Source organism: Phycodurus eques, chromosome 12, assembly GCF_024500275.1.
Source record: "Phycodurus eques isolate BA_2022a chromosome 12, UOR_Pequ_1.1, whole genome shotgun sequence".
NCBI classification, from domain to species: domain Eukaryota; kingdom Metazoa; phylum Chordata; class Actinopteri; order Syngnathiformes; family Syngnathidae; genus Phycodurus; species Phycodurus eques.
In genome coordinates, this window is record NC_084536.1 from 24,011,164 (window position 1) to 24,029,895 (window position 18,732).

The 18,732-nt window shown below is 44.7% G+C and overlaps 1 protein-coding gene across 1 annotated transcript; it reads right to left on the minus strand.

Annotated features, from left to right (window-relative positions):
- Positions 1 to 217: 217 nt before the first annotated feature.
- On the minus strand, positions 218 to 10,104 carry LOC133410890 (uncharacterized). Its single transcript, XM_061692507.1, has 8 exons — positions 9,908 to 10,104; positions 9,168 to 9,374; positions 7,710 to 7,792; positions 2,631 to 2,846; positions 2,470 to 2,535; positions 1,291 to 1,384; positions 498 to 597; positions 218 to 424 (listed from the first exon to the last, which is right to left on the minus strand). Exons 2-8 carry the CDS (start codon positions 9,211 to 9,213, stop codon positions 352 to 354), a joined length of 678 nt encoding a protein of 225 aa, XP_061548491.1. The 5' UTR covers positions 9,214 to 9,374; positions 9,908 to 10,104; the 3' UTR covers positions 218 to 351.
- Positions 10,105 to 18,732: the final 8,628 nt, after the last annotated feature.

Consider the following 18,732-nt stretch of genomic DNA (forward strand, 5'->3'; position numbering starts at 1 on the left):
TATCAGTGATGTTAGTTGTTTGTGTTTCTTGTAGTGTAATAGAAGTTAGGTTTGTTTTACTCATTGTGCATTATTTTGTTCCACCCTAAGTTAGGGTTTTGTGTTGTGACAACACTGTTCATGTGACAACTACTACGACTAAGTCAACATGGTGCAATTCAAAATGACGAGTCCATTGAAGCTCATTGTAATGGCGTGAGAGTAGCAGTCTTTTTTAATGATGATACTTGAGTATAACTTCAAAGTACATTGCATTGACACTACTTAGACATGTACAATTTTGTACTGTATGTGACACCATTATGAAGCACACCAATCAAGATGGCCAAAGAAGATAAGAGGACGCCCTCATTAGACATCGTTAGATGGGTTGTCAATGGGGCTCCACATCACAGTGATGGTGCACACGGACTTCCTCAGGCACCTAGCAGAGATGCGATTGTGGCTCAATGGACTGCGGGAGTGGCCTCCTTTTAAATGACACCGAACATGCTTACCTTGGGTCCTCTTCAGAAACGGTGAGGAAAGCTGTTGAATTACAAGTCACAAAGAGAGTTTCTGAGGCACATGTCTCTGTGCCGGGCGGATAGAATTGACCTGGAAACAAGAAATTAATCATGTGAAACCTGGATGCAGAATCCAACATGGAAAGATAGCTTGGCCTCTGAGGGCATGAGAGGACCTTGTCAGCCACAGGACATCACAACATATTTTTTTTCCTATGCAGCAGATTGAATAATGGGAGAAAAATTATCTAACACAGAGGCGTGAAAGATGTCGAGAGTGGCTATATAGCCAGCAGGATAGCTGGAAGGCGGCTCCTTGGTCCGGTCCACAAGAATTTATGGCATCGACGAGTGCAAAGGTATTCTGTGGCCAAGGTCCAGCAAGGGATCCTGGTTATAGTAGGGCATTTTAAAACAAAAACGACGACGTGGCAGCTTAAACACGTCAGTCAAAATGTGCCAGCGTACTTTCGTACCTCTTCAATAGATAGTTTTCAAATATCCATTTTCTGAGCCGCTTCTCCTCACTCGGGTCGCGGACAGTTTTCAAATAATCAAATAAATTTTTTCCTTTGCTGGACTATTAATTCAGTCTAGTATAAGAAGTAACGATAGGATTGTGATTCGCTAGTCATTTCATTCTGCCTATACAAATAGCGAATGGGGTTTTAGGGGCCAAGTCCGAGCACTAGTTTCAAGTCAGAAATTGTTTCGTGAAATTGTTGATCAGTGTTGCTCGGCATGTGTGCAGGATGTCTGTTTAGAGATGAAGAGCTGTGCTTACCCTCGTGTCTGCAGCCGCTCAGGTAGGCATATGTTTCACTATTTGACAACTCTGCAGTGTTCACCAGCTGTCCTCTCACGGTTGTAGTGACGGTCTACATAGAAGACATCAGCTCATGTGTAACGATAGGAGGTTATGAAATACCACCCGAAAACTCATTCATACATTTTTGACATCTCCCATCTATCATGTCTCTTTCCATGAATTCTGTAACTTCTTGACAAGATTGGCCTCTGACCTCTGCTCCTAAAATTCTCCAAGTTCCAGCCAGTCAATAACATCCTGGCAAAAGGCCGTCTCCTGCCTCTCAAATGCTCGCTTACGTCCTCTTCTTTCAGATACCCAGCTCGCGACGACCTCACCAATGTTCCTTTCTGTTCTTTCCAGAAACTCACTATTTAATATGGTCACCACCCGCCCTTTGGAACAATTTAAAAGCTCTCTCCAACCAATGCTAGCCATTCTTATCTTTCCAGATCTGCTACTTACTGTCACATTCTTATTCTCTGTGATGGGCTAGCGTCCCTCATCAGAATCAGAATCAGAATCATCTTTATTTGCCAAGTATGTCCAAAAAACACACAAGGAATTTGTCTCCGGTAGTTGGAGCCGCTCTAGTACGACAACAGATAGTCAATTGACAGAGAACACTTTGGAGACATAAAGACATTGATAAAAAAAAAACAGTCACTGGGCAATAAAGGGTTAATAGTTATCTGGTAATGCCGGTACATTATTATTATTTTTGTTTTTTTGACAATTGTGCAAAAGATGCAGAGTCCTCTAGCACTTAGAGCAGTTCGAATGACCAATATTGCAATAGTCCGGTGCAATGACCATTGTGCAAAGGGCGCTGAGACTTCAAGGAGTGGATGCGGTTTAAAGTGACGAGTAGTGCGATAATCTGGGACAATGTTGATTGCACAAACCTGGACTACATGGATCCCACCTTGTACCCCTCTGACCTCCGTAGAACTTTCGGTGTGGCGTGCATTACAAACAACGGAGAATCATTTTAAAAAGTTGCTCAAGGAAAGTAGTGGACAGGTTTTACATATTGGACTGATGCAGCCACGATAGGCCCACAGGATAAGGTGTGTTGACAACTGGCATGATGCTGCTACCTTTGAGTCGCTCCTGACTTCGTATGCAGGAAAAATTTAAAAGTTGTAGTCTTACCACTGGCACAAGCGAGGTGACGAGGTATACTCCTTGAGCTCCAAATGTGCGGAAATGGAAAAGGATCTATTAAAAAAAAACAGTAAAACATGACATAGTAAGGCTTTGAAGAAGGACTTGAACTAGAATAAATAATAAAAAATAAAAAAGCAATACTCAACCGTCTTCAAAGAAGAAAGTAAGCCGATACCATAAAAGCATGGTGATGTCCCAACAAGGTCTGGCAGATTTTTGACAAATTCAGAAGTTTCATCAGCCACAATAAAGGTTGGCGCAAAAGCAACGACTTCCACCAGGTCTTCAAAGATGAAAGTCATGAAGTCAGAGCCAGTCACATTGCCAAAGACCAATGTAAATACTTCCTCTTTAATGAAACCCTGTTAACAGGACAAAAACAGCCATCAATACTGTAAAGTGTCATGAACGGAACAGAGGATAAGACCCAAAAATGCACGACTCCAAAATAAATGGACAGTTTCAAAAAGAGAGGTTTAATATACGGGCAGAGGTCGGTACACAGGCAGGCAATCCAAAAAAGGCAACAGTATCCAAAAACGTGAGGCAAAAAGGCGATGTCGATAATCGGAACAGGGTCCAGTCTTACTGTGAGTCTGTGACGTGGAAAGAAGGAATACTGGAACGCGACGACAAGGTACAACGAACTGCCGACTAGAAAGAATGAGACACGAGGTGAAATGCAAGGGGTAATTAGGCTTAACGAGGCACAGGTGTTGAAGATGCTCTCAGGAGCAGATGTGCATGAGACAGGGGGAAAACAACGACTGGAACACACACCCATGACTGTACCCCCCCCCCCCCCCCCCCTTAACGTCCGCCCCCAGACGGCCCCGGAGCCCCTGCTTGCGCGAGTCATCCACGATAAACGCAGACGGCACCCAAGAACGTTCCTCAGGCCCGTAGCCCTCCCACTCCACTAGATATTGAATCCCCCTCCCGCGAGACGACAACAGCTGCCTCATCATGAAGACAGGGCCCCCATCCACGAAACGGGGGGGAGGAGGGGGCCTGTAAGACGGGACAACATGAAAAGGCGATAGACCAGTGGATGCATAGGGGGACGGAATTGTGAGAGAATTTGACCCAAACCAGTTTCTGGGATCAGGATCGTGGCTCCTGTGAAGTGAGACATCGGAGCCCAGTCTCCAGGTTCTGGTTCAGCCTCTCGGTTTGTCCATTGGTTTCGGGGTGAAACCCAGATGACAGACTGACGGTAGCACCTACCGTCAGTCTGGAAAACTCCTTCCAAAATTGCGAAATTAATTTGGGACCTCTGTCAGATACCACATTCTTGGGGAAACCATGGAACTTGAATACCTGGTGTATCATTAACTCGGCAGCGTCTTTAGCTGAGGGGAGTTTCGGAAGTGCAATGAAGTGTGCCATCTTAGAGAACCTGTCCACAACTGTGAGAATGGTCGTATTTCCTTTCGAGGCCAGTAATCCCGGCACAAAGTCTATGGAGATGTCTGACCAAGGACGTTGTGGTATTGGCAGGGGTCGCAATTACCCCGAAGGACGTTTACGAGAGGACTTGCATTGACATAATTGGTGACATCCCTTCTAACATTGGGCCACCAAAAGCGCAGTTCGACCACAGATTGAGTCTTGGCAATACCTGGGTGACATACAGTCCGGTTAGTGTGAGCCCAGTGGATGACTCTTCCCCTTAGAGGTCGGAACCACATAAAGCCTGTTTTCAGGGCAATCTTCAGGGCTAAGAGTGTTCTTCAGAGCCTCTTTTACCGCAATCGCAATGTCCCAAACAAAAGCAGAAACGAAACATGACTTGGACAAAATGGTTTTAGGGTCAGACTAAGAATTCTCTAAGTAGAAAATGCACGATAAAGCATCTGGCTTACCATTTTTAGAACCAGGTCGGTAGGATAACGTGAAATTGAATCTAGTGAAGAACAGAGCCCATCTAGCCTGACTCGCATTTAATCTCTTAGCAGTTTTAAGATAGTCAAGGTTCTTGTGATCTGTCCATACTAAAAACAGAGTATGTGCCCCCTCGAGCCAGTGCCTCCACTCCACCAAACCCACCTTGACTGCCAGCAGTTCACGGTCACCAATGTCATAATTTCTCTCGGCTGGGGTCAGGTTTTTGGAGAGATAAGCACAAGGATGTAACTTACCATCCTTGAGACATTGCTGGGAGAGCACTGCTCCTATACCGGCATCAGACGCATATACTTCTACCACATACTGCTGTTTGAGATCTGGCAAAGTGAGGATGGGAGCGGAGGTAAAGCTCGATTTAAGTTTTTGAAAAGCTGCCTGACAAACCGGGTTCCCTACGAAAGATCTGTGTGGTGAGGTAAGATCATGCAAAGGAGAGGCTATAGAACTGAAATTTCTAATGAACCTTCTGTAGAAATTAGCGAACCCTAAGAACGTTTGTACGTCTTTGCGTGACGTGGGAGTGGGCCAATTAGTCACGGCATCAACTTTGGAAGCGTCCATTTTGATTTCACCTGGAGCCAGCACGAACCTCAGAAAAGAAACGGACGCCTTGTGGAACTCACATTTCTCAGCCTTGACATTTAGTTCATTCTGCAGTAACTGCTGCAACACAGAGCGGACATGAATAATGTGAGTCTCCTCATCCGGGGAGAATATCAAAATATTGTCCAAATATAAAAAAACGGCCACATTCAGCATGTCACGCAAGACATCATTGACAAAGTTTTGGAACACAGCTGGCGCGTTAGTTAGTCCAAAAGGCATCGCCAAATACTCGTAATGTCCCGTTGGTGTGTTGAATGCTGTTTTCCATTCATCCCCCTCGCTTGTCCTGATTAGATGATATGCATTTCTTAAGTCAAGTTTGGTGAAAACCTTGGCTCCCTCCAGGAACTCAAAGGCGGTGGAGATGAGAGGAAGAGTGTACCTGTTTTTTTACATTTATCTTGTTGAGACCCCGGTAATCGATACAGGGTCGCAGAGTCTTATCCTTCTTGTCCACAAAAAAAAAATCCGGCTCCCACAGGGGATGAAGATGGGCGAATAATCCCGGCTGCCAGTGATTCATACTCCTTCAAAGCCTTGTGTTCTGGCCCTGAAAGAGAGAATAACCTCCCTCCTGGGGGTATGGTTCCAGGCAGCAAGTCAACTGCACAGTCATAAGGTCTGTGGGGTGGAAGAGATTTGGCCTTGGATTTGAAAAAAAAACATCTTTAATGTCCTGGTAACAGGTGGGCACCTGAGATAAATCAGGATTCCCAGATGGGGTCTGTGGATTGTCATTTGAAACATAGCCTTGAACATCACATGGAGGCTTGAAACAGTTCTGGGCGCAATTGCTGCCCCATGACAGAATGACAGAACCTGCCCAGAGGACCAGTCAATGTGGGGGTTATGTAATTTCAACCATGGGTTCCCTAAAATAAGGTCATGATTCATGGCGTCAAAAACATGAAAACTAATGCGTTCCGAGTGGGAATCCGGAAATGTCAATGTGAGTGTTTGGGTGGGGTGAGTGATCTTGCCCATAAAAGTGCCGTCTGCAGCATAGGTGTTACGGTGGCGTTTTATTTGAAAGGTTCTAAGGTGGATCCGTCTCACGAGAAGGGAGTTGAGTAAGTTTGCGTCAGAACCAGAGTCAATTAATACAGGTGTTTGGATTTCTTGATCAGGAGAGCATAGTGTCACTTTAGGAAGAATCCGGGTAGGGTCTTCCTTCATGAAATTCAGACTCACCGCTCCCGTGCCCTTGCTACCGGTACCTGCAACCTTGATGTGACAGTTGCTCATGGAATGACCAACTGACCGCAGTAGAAGCACCGCCCTTCCCTCAGCCGGCGTTGACGTTCCTCAGGGGAGAGACAGAAACTGCCCAGTTGCATGGGTTCATCCGTGGTGATGCTAGCCAGTGGGTTGAGACCGGAAACAGGGGATCTGCCTTGGTTTGGCTGGTCACCGAGGCTCGTCCTCCAAGTGCGCGGTGATGCAGCCCTCAGCCGAACTCCGTCCAGCTCGCGATCCAAAAGCCTCTTGTCGATCTTTACGGCTAGAGCGATGAGTGTGTCCGAGTCGGTCGGCAGGTCTAGCGGGACCAGATGATCCTTGACGGCGGGGGATAGTCCTTGAAAAAATGCATCGAGCATTTCCCTATTATTCCACTGACTCTCAGCTGCTAGAATGCGAAACTCAATCGCGTAATATGATACCCTGCGCTTGCCTTGTTGTAAGGTGACAAGGGAGTGAGCTGCCTCGCGATCTGGCGTGGAAAACTAAAACATTTGCTACATAGTCTTTACGAAAAAACCATGCATCGTAAATTGAATGCATCGTAAATTGAATGCATCGTAAATTGCGGCTTCGTTCAGCAGTAGCCCACGCCTCCGCACGACCAGTCAGGTGGGAAATGACAAAAGCAATTTTGGCCCGCTCGATGGGGAAGGCAGCTGCCTGCAGCTCAAAGTGGAGTTTGCACTGCGTGATGAACGGCTTAATATTACCAGAATCTCCAGAGAACCTCTCCGGTCGAGAGAGCTGTGGGCAGACAGCAGCGGAGGTGACAGGTGGCTGCATGGTAACTGCTTCACATGAAAACGTTGGTACTGTGGCGGCATGAGGTGTTGCGCCAACTGGTTCCTTCTTCTGAATCATTTTCATAAGAACTTCAAACTGCAAGGCCACCTGTCTCATCATATTGTCCTGATGCTCTGACAGTCCCTCTAGATGAAGGTGGAGGGCAGGAAGCTGCTCATCCTGCTTCGAGATGTGTTGACCCTGCGCTTGAAGGGTTTTGCGCACCGGGTCTGAGTCTGCTGGGTCCATGTTGTGGCCAGTTTATTCTGTCATGAACGGAACGGAGGATAGGACCCAAGACTGCACGACTCCAAACAAAAAGAGAGGTTTAATATATGGCCAGAGGTCGGTCGACAGGCAGGCAATCCAAAAAAGGCAACAGTATCCAAAAACGTGAGGCAAAAAGGCGAGGTCGATAATCCGAACAGGGTCTAGTCTTACTGTGAGTATGTGACGTGGAAAGAAGAAATGCTGGAACACAACGACAAGGTACAATGAACTGGCGATGAGAAAGAAGGAGACACGAGGTTAAATGCAAGGGGTAATTGGGGTGAACGAGGCACAGGTGGTGAAGATGCTCTCAGGAGCAGGTGTGTATGAAACAGGTTGGATGACAAAAACCGGAACACACACCCATGACAGAAGTTTATTCTGTGTGAAGGCGCGATACAGGTGATGTTACTTACATATGCTTCGGTGTAACTCTCTCCATAGTAGTTAATGGGACATTCGGTCAAAGCGAAAAATTGTTCAGATTGAGATGTTGCACCTGCAGAGAGACAAGGAGACATGAAAAAGACTTGTCGGTCTGGCAGTCATCCACACAAAGTGACAAACATCCCATAGTTCAAATGTAAACAAATGTGCAGCTCTTCATCGCACTTTGAAAGAGACCGCATAACACAGCATTACTGTGTTCAAGTCAAGCATGTTAGCGAGGTACAGAAGTGTATGTAGTAGGGGTCGAATGACTTAAGATTTATTATAACCAACTGTAATGTGATGGTTGAGTCGAAGTCGATTCATAGATTTTTTTGTTGTTCTTTTTTTAGCACAGTACAGCGGTCCCCAACCTTTATCACGCCACGGTCCGGTTTCACGTAAAGACGTATTTTAACAGACCGCCATAGACAACAAACAAAACAAAAACGCTGGCTGTGGTTGTTGTAATTAGTGGGAGCCCTGCGCATGTTTCTGTTCAACAAGCCGGTCTCATCTTGTTTTCCATAGTATAACGAGTTGTAGGAAGGGACATCACAGCCAGGCTCCAAAAAATTAAGCATTTTTCTGCTTCTCTGTTGCTGTTTCACTTGTGCTTTTATTGTATTTGAGGACAGACTTAACATATTTTGCAAGTGACTGTGCTACCAGTTTCATTTTTGGTCAACTATTTCCACACGATTGTAGCATAGTACAGCCATATGCCATAAGGGTTACGGCAATGTTGAAAAGCGACAAAAGTGTTGTGATGTTGATTGCGTCTTGTGACAAGAATCAAGTTCTCGTTCTCACACAGTTTTTGCCTGTACATTATTGGCCATAAGATTTTGGCAATAAAAATGGAGCTTCGTTCCACACCGCTGGTAGTCCCTCTGAATGAGGTATGAATATTTTAAGGCTCGTGCCGATCGGAAGAGTCGAAGCTGGTGAGGCTAACCGCTATTTTCATCCATAACCTGCTTATTTCCGTACACTTTGACCCACACAGACGTATGGATTGCGTCGTCCTTTTTGCTGGACATTTCGCTGCTACACAGCGTTTTGTAAATTGGAGAATTAAATTAGGAGATGCCAAAAACACGTAATTAGTGATTAGTCGACCTCAAGTTTTAAACGCCGATCTGGAGTACTAAATCGGTTCAGCTTCTAGTATAGGCCCGCTAATGTCAAGAGGAAAAGTACATTGTATTTCTTGACTGCTTATATGACATGAATCGTTTTACACTCTTAATCAGAATCAGAATCATCTTTATTTGCCAAGTATGTCCAAAACACACAAGGAATTTGTCTCCGGTAGTTGGAGCCGCTCTAGTACAACAAACAGTCAATTTACAGAACAATTTTACAGAACAGACGCCATCTGGGGCCGACTGTGCGGTGCCGCAAAATGGCAGAGGTGAGAATGAAGTCGTGGGTGTGGTTACCTGGCAGCAGGCTGACGGCGGCCGTGACCACGAGGAGGAGGAGCATGTTGGGGACAATCAGTCAGTTTTCATTGATTGTATAGCGAAGTTGTCAACAGGGTTGGGGGGGGGTCACTGGTACGTGCAATGCAAGAAGCAAACTGTCGCCGGCAGAGCTTTGAGCCAGAGATATCTGTGTCCAGGGAGGTAGTGGGGCCAAAATTCCACCTGGGAATTTAGATGGAGAGACCCCCGGTGTGCATGAACGAAGGCTGATTCCCCCCCAAGCCCCAAATACTAACCAATAAGCAGTGACGGTGATTTTAGGTGTCATTATTTTTGCTGTATCTATACACTGGATGCGTAATACGATTGCCTACAATACAATACAGTAGCCTTACAAACGGCAGAACTCCAGTTTGAACCTATGCTGTTTCACGAGCATAAGCAAAGTTAATTTAAAACCATTTATTGTTGCTGAATTTGCCTTAATTAATGTCTTTTGTATCAAAAAGAAGAGTAAATTAAAGTGATATTGCTGGGCAATGTTTGAATTTGCACATTCCTTTTCTTTATTTTTGTCTACTGTATTTCCCGATCTCGCTTACTCCGAATTTTCTCACCAGTCACTTGGGACTGCATCATGACTTACTCTTCCTTAAGTAATTATTTGGAGGACTACTTTTTACTTTTCCGTCAGTCATAATATTCTCATATAACAGTACTCTTACTTGAGTACAATTTTTGGCGATTCCACCTACCTCTGAATCTGGATGAAGATCTTCTTGTACTTCTTTTTATATTGCTCGACTTTTTATGAAACAGGCGTCATGATCCGGACAGTCCCCTCGCAGCATTCCACAAACATTTAACATCAAACAGGCCAAATACAAACGGCACATCGAGGACAACTTCAACAGCAACGACGGCAGTGACTTGACAGGGAATCAAGACTCTCTCTGACGACATGGAGGAACTTCAGGAACTAACTTGCTAATTAAATTCCTGAAAACCAGAACAGTGTGATGACGACTGGCACCCTATAGCGCTGCTGTCACTGATGAACCATCAGCGTTTTAATTAACTTTCTTCTTGACAGTCAACGTTTCTTTTCGTGCTTTCCATACAGTATTTGTCCCTGATGTCGCCCCTAAAACCGTTGCAAGAAGAAGAAGAAAAGAGCCGCAATAAAGAACAAGAGTAGCGCAGCCGAGCATGACGTCATTTCTTTCCAACGGCAAATGTGACAGATAGGTACTGTAAACACTGTAGGTCAAACATGTTCAGTAAGTATTGTTCCTTTTGTAACCAAGCACTTATACAGTATCCAAAGACCACATCTTCCTATTTTTTTTGTCATATGCCTTTTTCAGCTTTTCTGTGTACTTTTAGTCAGAATCCTACGCACTTTTTGATAAGTGAGGCCCTGGGACTATTGCTCACCCATATGGTCCTCCGCATCAAAAGGGCTGCTCAGTAAATTACAAATTACAAATGGACCTGAATAGAGCTGCCAGAATAGGTTTCCATTGCCCCATAAGAGCTAACACACAAAGAATGCATCGTAAACTCTCGCGGTTAAAAGTAGAAAAGTACTAGACTGCCTTCAGCAGTCACATTCTTAGGCAATACTGTTTATTCCAGCAAACCCGAATTTTTATACAATCAAATTACAAGATGTAGTAAAATCCATAGTCATTCCACTAGATTAGTAGATCGTGGTCAAATGACATTACCACGGCCAAAATCTAACACTTTAAAAAGGGCAGTTACAGTAACTATCGTGCCGGAACAGCTGCCCCCTCCACATACGACAATCGAAAAGCATGTGCTCCTTCAAATACTATTTAAGAATGCATTACTGCACAGTTGAGCAATAATCCCGTCTGACAAGTCCGTCTTATCCCTGTTTTGTTTCCTGTTCTGTTCTGAATGAAACATTGCCATGAAGACGAATAACTTATTTAAATGCAATTAATTGTAAGGCATAATTGCAAGATTTCACAGGGGGGGGGGGGGGGGGGGGATCTGTTTTGTTAGTACTACTGTACACACTACTTTATATACAAAGTATATAAAGATGTCTAACTGATGTGATATTTTAAAACATGATGTTTGTGTGTGTATATATTTATATATATATATACAATATATGTAGTATACTGTACATTTCAGATAGGCTAAGAACAACAAATAGTAATATAGGTCCCATGCAACTAATGCCTGGTTAGTGTCTTTGGTCAGCTAAATTATCGAGGGCTGCCAGCCCTGTGCTCCTGGTGTTTTATTAGCTCTTTTTTTTGTTTTGTTTTTGAATGACTCTTCTCGTGGATAGAGAGCCACAATAACTGTTGTCCTCCGTCTTCCTCCATTCTGACTGATGTTAGTTTAGCCTTGATAGGCCCGCTGTTGATTTGAGTGACAGCAGGAAGGAAGGATCTGGGATTTTCTTTCCTGACAATGTGAAAATACGTTTCCTCAGCAATGTGAAAATGCGTTTGTCCACGCCATCGCCTGGCAACCCACCTAGGACCACCGCCATTACCTTTCCTCAATAAGCTGTTCATCATTTTACATCTGCCTCCGCCTGCTCTTGGGTCCAGCTACTCCCCATACGTGACACCTTTCTCTTGCTCAGCTCGCTTTTTGGAGGGAAGTCAATGTCGTATTTTCTATGCACAGAACTAAAATGCCGCTCCACATTTCCCTTCTTTGGTAATGCGATGGCAGACTGCCAGATGAGGCATATGCATTTCGAAAATGTCATCGTGAAAAAATACTCCTCCCATTCCGTATGAAAGTGTTAAGTTTTTGCCTTCTTACTTGGTCCAGCACCCCCACTCATTTTTATACCCTTTCTTCTTACGTTTAAGAGAAAACACCGAGAGATCATTGGAGGTAACTCACTGATTAGCTTGTTAATTTTGACACACTTAGAACCATTGTTTTTTTTGTGTTTGTTTGTTTTAATGTCATGCGATCTACCAATTATACCTTCGTGGTCGACTGGCCGATCGCAATCGACACATTGAGCACCCCTACTCTTGGACAACTCTTCTGATTATTCCTTGCACTCTTCTGTCAGATGTGTTGCAAGGAGCATGTGATCGAGGCAAATGCACGGTGGTATGTTTGGCTTTCCGCTTACGTGTTATGGCCCCAGCCGTGCTCACTGGAACCTTCAGAGGCTTAGATATGCACCTGTAACCAATGCTATCGTTATGCTTTGCAACAATTACTTTGCTGCTCTTAGGTATCATGCGATGGGTCTTGACGCACACCTTGTCAATGAGACCTTTTTGTAGGCCATCGCTTAGGACTGAACCAGCTGATATTCATTTGCACTGACATTGGCTTGGATTGCTGTTTGATTGTTGATAGATTTGAGGTGTTGTCTTGGCTTTCCATGCCTTTGTGCACCTCCCTTTCTTCATGTGTTCAATACTTTTTGCCTGTGTCATTTCACCATTTTACACACAACTTAATTTCTGATCTTATTTGTTCCACTTTCTTTTTGTATGTATGGATTACTTGTTTCCAACATCTGGTGAAATGTTCAGGTCAATGGCACCTTTGGAAGTACATTTAGTGAGAAAAATGGTGAAGTGTTAAATACTTAATTGAGTGTGTGTGTGTGTGTGTGTGTGTGTGTGTGTGTGTGTGTGTGTGTGTGTGTGTATATATCTATAATAACTGGTCTCGTGCATAGTAAAAAAATAACATTGAAAACTATCCGCAGAGTTAGGAAAGTACCACTGCTATTTCATTAAGTTATGATTGATGGGAATGTGCTTTGGTTGAGATGTGTTTCACCATTTTGAACAGGCATGAGTAATTTCAAATTCAATTCACCTTTTTTTATACCAATTTTGAGCATAAACCATTGCTTTTGGTTCAGGAATGCCAGTAAATTTTTGATTTACTACATTTTCACTTGTGTTTTCTTTTTTTAACATTTGAAAATTTGCGGATAACAACAATTATATCTTTTCATCCATCCATCCATCCAGCCATTTTCTGAGCCGCTTCTCCTCACTAGGGTCGCGGGCGTGCCGGAGCCTATCCCAGCTGACATCGGGCAGGGGGCAGGGCACACCCTGAACCGGTTGCCAGCCCATCGCAGGGCACACATTAACAAACAACCATTCGCAGTCACATTCACACCTATGGGCAATTTAGAGCCGTTAACCAAGCATGCATGTTTTTGGGATGTGGGAGGAAAGCGGAGTGCCCGGAGAAAACCCACGCAGGCACGGGGAGAACATGTAAACTCCACACAGGCGGGGCCGGGGATTGAACCCCGGTCGTCAGAACTGTGAGGCAGACGCTCTAACCAGTCGGTCACCGTGCCGCCTATCTTTTCATTGAAATTGTAATTTTGTTTCAAGAGCTTCTACATACTGGTGTATTAACCAATTGCAGAAAACTATTTTGGTAATTATACGTGTTGTTACTTTAGAGCAGCTATGGCATCGTGTGCGTGGTCTCTTGATGCATCATGCGAGCGATGACTCAACGTGACTCGTAGCTGCGCTTCCTATGCATTGAAACAGGAAATATGAAAATTCAGCTATTTGAATGATGAAATCATTGAAATGATTGGATTGAAAGAGAAAATCAATGTAAAGCACGGACCGTAGAACTAAAATGGAACAATTTAATGTAATTATAAGGTTTTATTTACTATTCACATGCAGTGATCCTGAAAGACCTCCAGGGGCAGTGAGGTTCTGCCTCACTCGCCTTCCCTGACCGTATGTCACTGCATCAACCTGAGATTGGGTGGTAGTCTAAGTACTGTATATTATGGACTGTATATATTTCGTAGTGCAAAGACATACAAAGGCACAGGAAACTGTTGAAATAAGTAGATTTGTTGCCAAATGCAGATCTCTGCATGAAAACTATGACGAGGCATCAATGTTTGTCTGGTATTATGGTACTTTGCATTATTGTACTTATTTGAGGGACCGTTATTTTTCCATGCCTTGAATAAAAATGTATCACACAAAATAATGTGCAATCTTGACCTTCTGGAGATAAGGGATAAGGGATAAAGTAAAGTATGTTCTCTGGTTTAGGGAAAAAAGGAAGAGATGTTTGAGTGAGGCCTCACACTAGCAGTTTGGTGGCTGTCCCTGGCTCAAGGGCATCTCTGTATTGCCTCTAGGAAGCAAACCGTCACCTCTGCAGCAACCAGTCACATCTTCTATATGCCTTACTGTATGTCAATATCAACTTGAATGAACCCAATCATTTTAGAGTAGCTGGAAAACAGACAAAATAATAATAATCATAATAATAAACTGCTGATACAGGGCACCAGGGGTCTTTGCCATACAGGGCAAGTGAGTAAACAATGCTAATTCTTGACCATCCTGAAACCATAACAAATTACTTTCCAATATAATGTGGAAAGGTATATGTTCCGGTACTTATAGGGAACAAATCGGCTGTAGCTTTAAAAGTGCTGCACTCGTGGTCAGACAAAGTACAAACATTGCACTCGTGGTCAGATTAAGTACAAACATTGGATCCATGATCGGCTGTTTGCTGACAGGCACGACCACTTCGGGTTTACAGTGAGTGGATAATTAAACGGCAGCCACAGAGACAACTCCCCTCAAAGATCAAATCTATTTTAAGCTTTATTTTTATTTTTTTTTGTCTCAAGGGCGACTGTACTGACTGAAAGAAGAGAAGGGACAACCATGTGCGTCAAACTTTTTAACCTTGCCTGCAGTTGCTTGTCTGCAAAGTTGTTGGTGGCACATCTTTTATCCAGTAATGATATCCCAAAAAGGTAGCAGAATATGTTAAATGTATACTTTTTAATCATTTGTATAGTTGGGTGTCACAACAAGTGTGAAATTAAACAACCAAGTAAATCTTTTGTTATCTGCCTACCTTTGAAAATGTTCATGTGAGTGGTTTGAATTTTGTCCAATTGTGACGTCAAAATTCTGGATATAATTATTTCGTCACAGATGGCTCCATGCAAGCCCCATTCATTTACAGTCTGGGAGCTTAGTGATGAACATCTCCTGCTCTGGAGTGAGTCACCTGAAGTCTCCAATAACACCGAAATTGTCAGGATCCTGTGTTTCTGTGGTTGAAATGTTTCTGGGGGGTTTTCGGTCCCCTCGTCCCTCGTTCTGGGGGGTTTTCGGTCCCCTCAGAGCGTGCGGGATCGGGTAAGAACAGGCGGTTTGGAGGCCCAGTCTTGGGATCCGGTGAGTCTTTTGGGGCTCCTTAACCACCTGTTCGATCTGCCAAGTGGCTGCTGCAACAAAGCACGAGGAAGGAAGGATGGATTTGTCAAGGCTGGTGGGGGGTGAGTAAAGTCAAGACAGGGCATCTGGTTTCCTGTTTTTGGAGCCAGGGCGGAAGGAGATATTGAAATTAAACCTGCTCAAGAAGAGAGCCCAGCGAGCTTGTCAATGTTTAAGGTGTTTGGTGGAACCTAGGTAAGAGAGGTTTTTGTGGTCTGTCCAAATGATGAATGGTAGTTTAGTCCCCTCCAGCCAGTGTCGCCACTCTTCCAAGGCCCATACAATGGTCAGCAGCTCTCGGTTGCCGACATCGTAGTTCCTCTCGGCAGGGGACAGATGACGGGAAATATTGGCACAGGGGTGAAGTTTCTGAGTCGTGGGGTCTCGCTGCGAGAGGACAGCCCCGGACCCGTGTCCGAGGCGTCAAACTCCGCGGTTCAATGGTTAAGATCATCTCCTGCCACCGTGGAGGACCTAGGTTCAAGACCCAGACTGGACCATCTGCCAACATCCCCCAGACTCACGGTGTGGTGTCCTTGAGCAAGACACTGATACCCCGAAATGCTCCCCGGGCGCTTCAGCTGCCCCCTGCTCCAGTGTGTTCCACTAACATGTGTATGTGTTCACTATGATGGGATAAATGCAGAAAACTAATTTCGTGTGCATGCATGCATGTTCATGACAAGAAATGATTCTTCTTCTAAAAAAAAAAAAACCTCTACCACGAACTGGAGGGAGGGGTCGGGGTGGCGAAGAATGGGCGCACTGGAGAACAGGGTCTTGAGTTGACTGAATGCTTGGGATGCTGCCGGGGTCCATCGAAAGAGGGAGCTGGTGGATGTGAGGCTAGTGAGGGGAATAGTGACCTTGCTGTAATTACGGATGAATCGACGGTAGAAATTGACGAATCCAAGGGAACGTTGTAGTTCTTTGCGGGTGGTGGGAGTGGGCCAGTTTGCGACTGCTTGGATCTCGGCAGGGTCGGGTTGTAGTTGTCCTCTCGAGATGACGCAGCCCCGGAAGTGTACGGAGGAGAGGTGGAATTTGCACTTTTCAGGTTCACGCTGAATGACTTGCGTAAATGGATGCGGTGTTCTTCGGTGGAGCGGGAGAAAATGAGGATGTCATCGAGGTATACAAACACGAACCGGTTGAGCATGTCACAGAGGACGTCAGTAATAAATGTTTGGAAAACTGCAGGGCCGTAGTTAAACCGAATGGCACGACCAGATACTCGAAGTGTCCGAGAGGGGTATTGAAGGCGGTCTTCCATTCGTTCCCCTCTCGGGTACGGATGTGGTGGTAGGCGTTTCGTAGATCCAATTTGGTGAATACCTGGGCGTCACAGAGTGGTTCAAACGAGGGGTCGATGAGGGGAAGCGGAGATTTACTATTCACGGTGATATCATTGAGACCACGGTAGTCGATACATGGGCGGAGAGTGGTGTCTTTCTTTTCATCAACGGTCGGCGGGGACACGAGGAAATAAAGTGACCTGATTGACCTTTTGCGGGAGCGAACCCCCCTCTCTCGTGTTCGCTCTCGCAGTCTGTTATCCAGACAGATGGAAAGGCCGATGAGATGGAAAGGCCGATGGAACACCACTTGAGATTAGCCACACACTCCACACAAGCATATCCCTATAAAAGTCGGATGTGTTCTGATTGAGTGACGTGACCAACAGCCCATGCATTTCCTGCCTGAAGCATTAGACACAGTGCTCCTCAGTTATGGTCCTGGCGTGTAGGCAGCGCAAAGCATCATGGAAAGTAGGGCCGGCAGATCCTGCGGCTTCCCTAAATTCTTTGCGGTCCTCCTTCTAACTGCAGTACTGTAATTGGAGAAAATCAAGCTTGACATTGCTCTTTACTTGCATTTGTTCCTGTCCGTAGTGTTTTGAGGGTGTGCATTAGCTATACATTGAGCTAGGTTAGTATTTGTGTGTTTATTTCATGAAACCCTGACAGTGGCTTGTGTGTGTTCACCGAATGATAAAACGACTTGGTTTCTTACCAAATGAGTGCGTTAAAATTACTCAGTAAGGTTTGTTTTTCTGCTAAGGAAAATAATCCATTTGCCTTGATGTGAGTCTGCTGTCACATAATCAAATGGTGAAAAAATGCTATTTATTCCAGAGATTTGCAGGTGAGTAACTTCACTACATTGATCAATAAAAAAAATCAATCTGCAATGCAATGAATCCGCAATCGGTGAACTGCGATACAACAAGAGATTATAGACAAAAAAATGAAAATAGTTGTTGAGAGATGCTAGTCTGCTTCCTCCCCAAATTCCCTTGAGTCATGCGTCTAACTCGCCGACTACCTCTAGAGCAGGGTTGTCAAATTCATTTTTTGTCGCGGGCCACATTATAGTTATGGTTTCCCCCAGTGGGCTGTGATGAACGTGAAACCACATAATTGTATAATCACCTCATCAGATCATTGTACTTACAGCACACAACAAATGGACGGGTTTAACATCAGAAGTCAAGGATAATAGTTTGTTCAACTATTGCTGAAGTTACTGCAAAAAGGGTTTTGGAAACAAGAAATGCTTAAAATATCACAGCGTATTTATTTATTACATATGACAATGTGAAATTTTGGTACAGATCCCCCCCCCCCCCCCCCCCCCCAAAAAAAGGGAGTTGGCATCTGTGATTCGCATTGGCGGGCCACGTAGAATGAGGTGGCGGGCCGGATCTGGCCCCCGGGCCTTGAGTTAGACATTCTGGAAAGCAAAACATCATTGAATTCAAACTGTGCATGATGTTAAAGTGGCTTAAACCTTTTTTTTTGTTTTTTAAATCCAGCACAGCAGTGAAGCAGCACTTTGCCTTCCAGCATTTATTTGGGAACACTTTTTATTTCCCTTTTGTGTGCAATACAACGTAGAGAAATGAATCGGATCATCATGCAAGTCCAGTCTCTTCAAACCTGCATAATGGCGCAGGGGCTTCCAATCATATTAATGAATAATATCCTTTTTTAGGAACTAACATTCATTCATTCATCTTCCGTACCAATGAACGGATGAATGAATCTCCGGAAGTGAATGATACGGTGAATACGGACGCGAACCCGATGTGAGCTCGTGGGTTTATGTTGCTTGTTTTCAAAAGTCATCTCCGATATTTGGAACGGAACGCGGTTGAAACCGGGAGAGCACGTGTGCGCCTCTTCCGCCGGCAGCTGATTGGACAAAATGCGACCGACGCCTCCAGGTGACGAACCAATGGCGGCGTCGCTTGGACAGGTCGGACTTCTTTTGTTTGTTTGATTTTTTGTTTTTCCTTGTGGGCTCGCGCAAAG

Coding starts and splice junctions, on each gene's coding strand:
- LOC133410890 (XM_061692507.1), bottom strand. CDS start 9,213: ATGCTCCTCCTCCTCGTGGTCACGGCCGCCGTCAGCCTGCTGCCAG. Junction 7,793..9,167: donor CGCCGTCAGCCTGCTGCCAG/GTAACCACACCC, acceptor GTCTCTCTGCAG/GTGCAACATCTCAATCTGAA. Junction 1,385..2,469: donor TCACCTCGCTTGTGCCAGTG/GTAAGACTACAA, acceptor TCTTCTATGTAG/ACCGTCACTACAACCGTGAG.